Source organism: Antrostomus carolinensis, unplaced genomic scaffold (assembly GCF_000700745.2).
Source record: "Antrostomus carolinensis isolate BGI_N321 unplaced genomic scaffold, ASM70074v2 scaffold7134, whole genome shotgun sequence".
NCBI lineage: Eukaryota > Metazoa > Chordata > Aves > Caprimulgiformes > Caprimulgidae > Antrostomus > Antrostomus carolinensis.
This window is the reverse complement of record NW_010312726.1, coordinates 52,203-58,411: the sequence shown is the minus strand read 5'-3', so window position 1 is coordinate 58,411 and position 6,209 is coordinate 52,203. Positions and strand designations below refer to the sequence as shown.

General features: G+C 42.9%; 1 protein-coding gene across 1 annotated transcript in view; it reads left to right on the top strand.

The window, feature by feature from the left end:
• Positions 1 to 2,936, top strand: part of LOC104524267 (hepatitis A virus cellular receptor 1 homolog) — an 11,089-nt gene extending 8,153 nt beyond the window's left edge. Inside the window, exons 6-10 of the mRNA XM_029084765.1 lie at positions 25 to 84; positions 1,669 to 1,724; positions 1,886 to 1,960; positions 2,338 to 2,422; positions 2,902 to 2,936. Coding sequence (XP_028940598.1) covers positions 25 to 84; positions 1,669 to 1,724; positions 1,886 to 1,960; positions 2,338 to 2,422; positions 2,902 to 2,936 — 311 coding nt within the window. The remainder of the gene's footprint in view (positions 1 to 24; positions 85 to 1,668; positions 1,725 to 1,885; positions 1,961 to 2,337; positions 2,423 to 2,901) is intronic.
• Positions 2,937 to 6,209: the final 3,273 nt, after the last annotated feature.

The following is a 6,209-nucleotide window of genomic DNA, read 5'->3' as shown; positions in this document are numbered from 1 at the left end:
CTGTATTTGACTGCTTTCCCCCAGCAACAACCCCGCCAGTGCCAACCACGCTTCAGACCCTGACGAGAACCTTTGCTCCTTCAGGTATGGAAAGTAAGCAGCAGTAGTGGCTCCCATCAGCCAAGCTGCAGCACGCCGCCAGAAAGTTTAATTTTTACTTGTGGGACATCAGAGTGAGATGTGCACTTCTTGTGTATTTGGAGGTAGTTCTGCTGAACTACAGTTCTCGGAGAGGGAAATTTTGGTGTCATAAAACAGGCATATGGCAACATGCAATATTCACATATCACTGGGATTTTTCAGCACTTGCTAGGGTTTTATTACCTATATTTGTTTAGCTGTAATGCTTATTAGCCATACTTTCTTTTCCACTCCAGTGCAAATTTGTAGCTACAGTTGCGTGCATGTGAGCTACCTGTGTCCTGCCCGTATCTTTGATAAAATTAAAGCACATTATTTGGTATATGGAGATAAACCAGCTCAGCTTTCATAGAGATTAAAACTGAGAAATCTGGAGGAGATTAGGTTATTCACTGAAAAATATACTCTGAAAAAGTTAAAAAAAAAAACAAACTTTTTTTTTTTTTCTAATGGGATTATTCGTGACCATCTGATCACCCCCATTACCACGTGACATTCTGGGTGTCTCATGCATATAAAGTTTCCTTTGGCTGTGGTCTTGGGCACTGCAAATGTGCTACACATACATGCCTTGACAAATGACTCATCTGGTTTCTGGTACATTTTACTCAGGTGGAGGTTCTCTTGTCAAGCCTTTGAAAGCACTACTCATCACAGTCTTTCTATACATGAGGGCAGGACCTAAAGCATAGGAGCTTTCCTGTCATAGGACGTAAGTTGAGGTTTTGATTCACTAAGCTGAGTGTCTCCTCTGTTTTTAAGATTCTGCTAAACATTGGGTGCTTTCTGTGACAGATCAAGTGCTTCAGATGCTTAAATACTTAAGTACTTTGTAGCATGAGGTCACGATGAGCCATAGATTAACTTTTGTGACTTTAAATTCACTAGCAAAACCAAACGAGTAGGATCATAAGGTAACAGTAGAAGCACTTGCTGCAGGAGTTCTTGAGCATTCATTTAGTTCATTCCTGTTTCCAAAGCTTAGAAAACTAGAACTGAATTATTCTTAATATCCCTAGAGAGAAAAAAAAAATATGCATCATCTTCATAGAGCTTTCTTAAATCTGTGGTAAATTATCTGAATGTAAAGATGTTTCCTATAATTTTCAGTACTAATGCAGCTTTCAAAAACTTCAATCACACATAAGTCTAATCACAAAGAAACTGAGACAGTTCCTTCACTTAGACTCTGCTTTCTATGGCATCCTGTCGTGCTTAGAGAAGTGAAAGCTCCTTCACAGCAAACAAGTTTCCACTGTCTTTCTTCATGGGCTATCCCTGAGAAGCCTCCTCTTTCCTTGATGAAGACTGACATTTCCCAATGACTGCCTGATATGTCATTTGTGTCAGAAACAGATTGTTCCCTTTTGGTTGCAAGGTGCTTTATTTCTCCTACTCAGGATCAGATTTTGCCCTCCTCACTCCCTGAGAGTTCATTACTCCTTGGCTAAAGCAGTGACAATGACAGCGGCCCTCACTCCTTCAGGTGACTGTGCCAGTAATAATTTCAGTCTCTTTTATTTTCAGTGATTTCAGGAAGTGCAGATGGCAAGGCTGAGGAACATGATGGTAACAAACATAAGGTAAAACTTCCTCTAAGTTTCAAGAGTGTTTAGCTGGAAGCCAGAAGGACAGCAGGACATTCTAGTGATTTTCAATATATTCATACTAAAGGGACAGTGTTTGCAAACAGTAGTTTGAACTTTTGTTTGGAAGCCCAGGAACCATCTATTCATCTTTCCAGTGGATAGAGCCAAAGCCTGTGACCATCCCATCTGAATTGGACACTTCAGAAAAACCTCATCCCCCTGACAGCCCTGTAAGTCAGGCAGAGGTAGCATCCTCAGGGTGTGACCAGGCAGAAGACAAATTAGGAGGGTTGTTATGCTTCCCTGTTTCTAATTAAGAGAAGGATGAGGATGACTAAGCTCTTTAGACACCTTATGAAAAAGTTCATGTTAAGTGGGATGAATCTAGGCTCAAATTCTTCAGAAGAAGATTTATTAAATACTTAACAGGTAATTCATGTTGTTTATCATGATCAGCCTGATGTGTCTTCTCCATACTTGTACAGAAAAGCCTTGCAAGCTCCAGCCAAATGTAGATCTTTCAGAGCTCTTAGCAACTAGGGCAACCAGCTCCTGCATGAACAGGTCTGAAGTAAACATGCTTCATTTTTTCTCTTCTCCCTTCCAGTTTCCCAGCTATGCCATTCTCATTGCCTGTCTCATAGTGGTGCCCGTTCTTGTCATACTGATGCTCTCATTGTTGTTTTGGAAACGTAAGTATCCCTAAGCACATAATTGATTAATGTTTCTAATGCTGGCCTAGTGCAGATGTCCTTTTGTACCTCTGGCTAATCTTCTGGTAAATCTGCCATGGCCCCTGTGACAGCACTCTGTTCATTTTGTGAGGGTTGCTGTCCTTACTCCAGGAGTGTGGCACCACGAGGAGACCAGGGAGCATGAGTTGGTGGGGATGCGGCAGGAGGAAGCCTGTGCAAAGAACCTGTTCACTCACTTGTTGCAGGTCTGGCTCATCTTGTTGGCTCTTGCTTTATAGTAAAGTGGTCCCATAGTTTCCTGGAATTGCTCCTGACAGACATTGGTGTAATTTAAATTAAAATTAGACCCTTTATTTCCTGCTTAGCCCACAGAAATTTTGCAACTTGCTATCTTTGCTTCTGAACTAATTTGACTGATTCATTAGAGTTACAAATTTCTTTTTGCCATTGTGACATTAATATTATTTTGCTTCTAGGTAAACACACAAAGAAGTTTATAATAAAAAGGTAATCCATTTTGTAATTTCCTATTAAAAGTTCCAAAGTAATTTTTGTTAGAGGCAGGAAGGTGTTGGCGATTGATTGTAATGGGTATACTATTGGCTTGCGGTGCTGACTATCAAAGTGGTATTATGAGAAAGCTTCAGACCGCTTCATCCCAGAAAATCAAACAGTGGTTCCTGGATACTGCTTGTATGTAGTGATGAACAGACATCCAGAGTACTGGAGAACTTCAGCAACTAGTACTGTTATGTAGTGACCCCAGCTTAAGGAAATACCTAATCTGCTTTATTCTTTGATCAAATATCAGGGCATGACACTCATGGGGTTATTTTAAAGAAATGAAGAGATAAATGGTTATGATGATCAACTGGCAAAATGATTACTCAGAAAGGGATCAGGGATTTATGGACATGGAGAGGCAAATCATGCCAATACATAAAGAATGAGCCCCATGAAGGGTACCCTGCAGCAGTGTGACAAATTAAGCTTTCCACCACTAGATAAATCTTGCAGCTTTCATGGGGCCACTGCACCCTCTCCCACACTCCTTGGGTCACACTGAAGTATCTGAAGTGATCATCGAGGTGGTTGTTTTGGGGCAGATATGAAATATGGAAGTATGATGAGTCATCCTGTGCAGGTGTAACTGATAAGTTCATGTCTTCTGGCTTGTCTGGAAAAAAGGATTTTCTCTAGGCAAACCACAGGCAGTCCAGTGAAGTATCATCCCTTACCAAAGATCCATAATTTTTCAATGGTAAATGGTCCCCCACTGCATACCCCACCGAGGAGACAAGGACTGGGGGCCAAGGAGGGACCCTTTTCTGAATCATATGGCAATTACTCTACAGCTGTTGTTATAAGATCTGAACAGCCCTTTCCTATCCATTAGAATAATGCAAGCAAGGTAAATACTTCTCTGGTGTAAAAAGTAGGCATTGCACCACGGATGTCAGTGGACTCAGTAGCTTCTTGTCTCCATTTCAATGGGAATTTGCTGACATTACAAATAGGATACTCTGAAGCAGCAATGTGCTTTTGCCCCATCCATGGTGATCTATGCTTCTTGCTACAGCCTTGGACCAGTGGAAAACCTTGAAAAAGTTTTCAGTGGCACTGAAGGAGAAAACAGCCTTTTTTCCCTGTGAAGAGCTCCTGCATCACCTGTAGATGACATGGAGAATAAAAAGGGCCTGTTTGATGCTGCATTGAGAGATGCTTACGAATCCTCAAGGTATCAATGGGTGTAAACCAAAGGCCAAAGCTTCAACTGTGAAAATTTGAAATCTTTTTGCCAATTTTGCCATGGCACCTTTAAAACTCATTGCATAAAGAAGCGTCTTTGAGAAGGTGCTCTATGCATTATTCATAGGTGTTTCTGGCATTTGCCTTCTTACTAATACCAAATTTAATTTGTTTTTCTCCGTTTTTACTAATGCTATTCCTTGAATACATCTCATAGTGTGAGGAACAGAAGAGAGAAGAATTAACATAGAATGCTGCCTAACTTCAAATTGCCATAAGAAAGAAAAGAAATCAGCAAATACAGTTCTTATTGCTTTTATATAATCAAGAGAATAATTAAGCCACAAGAATGCTGCAAGTATAAATAAAAAATGCAGATTACTTAAGGGGTACCAATGCTGCCTGTGGTTCAGCATGTTTGAATGACCCTTGGAGACTATGTTAATAAACTTCGTAATTTACTGCTAGCAATTGTATTTTTTATGCCACATCCTAAGGCATTTGAACAGCAGTTAGTTATTCCCCAGGTGTTGAAATGACTGGTGTGTTGTCTGAGTTCTCCAAAGAAGTACTGCAGCATTTCCAGAGGTGGGAAAATGCCCAGAAGGCCAACGTGCAGGGAATTTTTTTCTATCCTGCCCCTACAAATCCCCATACCACTCAATTGTAAATCCATGCCCCCCCCATCAATGTGCATAGAGGGTCCCCAGTGGTTTGTTTGGAGTTGCCTTTTGGTCCTCACAATGACAACTTACATAAACCAGGAGTTCTCATGGTGGAGTCTGCTTGGCAATGCAGACCTGCACCATGCAGCCTAAGGGTGCTTCATTTAGGGCCCCAGCACCCAATCACAGCGTAGCATAGTGCTGTCTAGTTGGGTTTTGTATAGATGAGACTGGGGTGTCCAGACCCACCAGTGCTGCCCATTTATCTTTTAGAGAAGTTGCAGGTAAGAAGCACAGTGCAGAGCACAGCCACATCTTTGAAACTTGGTCATCCTTTCAGGTGCCCATGGGAAGTGGGTGAAGCTTATCTCAGTGTTTCTGAGCAACACAGGGAAAAATCCTGTGATCTCTATGGAAAGGCTCTGGGGATGCTAAAAACAGTGAAGAAGAAGAGATGACGGATGACATTCACCTTCTGCTGCTTCTAGTGGGACAGAAGGGCTGTCGGGAAAAACACTGCTGCTGCTGGGGACATAATTTGTCCCCAGTCCTTCTCAGTAGCAACAAGCTGTCTCTATACTCTTACTCCATCCTCAGGGACACTGGCAGGACCTGCCATCCCTGTTCCTGGGACTTCATTGTTGCAGAGCTGGCAAGCAGGCTGTGGCTGTTTAGCTGCTGAGATATCTCCCTGCCAGTGCTTAGAGCTGACCCTGAAGGTGGGGATGGTTTGGAACCTGTGGGCTGCATGGGCATGTGTGTGATTAGCACAGGGGGGCAGCCCAGCTCCACGCTGTGAACCTTAGCTTGGCCTTGGGGTGCCTGAGCAGGAGGGAGGGCTGCCAGCAGCATAGAGCAATCCAGGGAAGTCTGAAACCCTCCCTGTTATTCTCAAGCCCTGTAAATGCTGTCATAGCGATAGCTCTGCAGCACTAACCTTGTCTTCTACTCAGCTGGGAAAGCTGGAGCCTTCAAGTGGCTGCAGGGCAGATTGGCAATGCATAGCAGGGTGAAGCCCATCATTTCACCACGCTAATCACACCCTTTTTGAGGGGCTTTTACTTGTGTTTCAGCTGGGTTGAGATTTAGGCTTTAAAAACCATCCTGAGTTGGTAACCAGCCTGGGGGCATTAGTGAAGTGGGACTGGCCATGGAGATAGGGGATCATCTATGGGATGGGCTGCAGAGCTTTTGTGTATTTTAGTGGGGTCTTCACCAACTCTGCTGCGGTGACTACGGGAACAGCATGGGAGAAGGTTCAAATCCATGACACTGTTATTTCCATTGCCTCGAGTTCACCAGTCCTTGCTATGGCAACTCTGGGCAACAACAACTTGAAGTAACAGCATTTTGTGGGAATAGCATTTGAT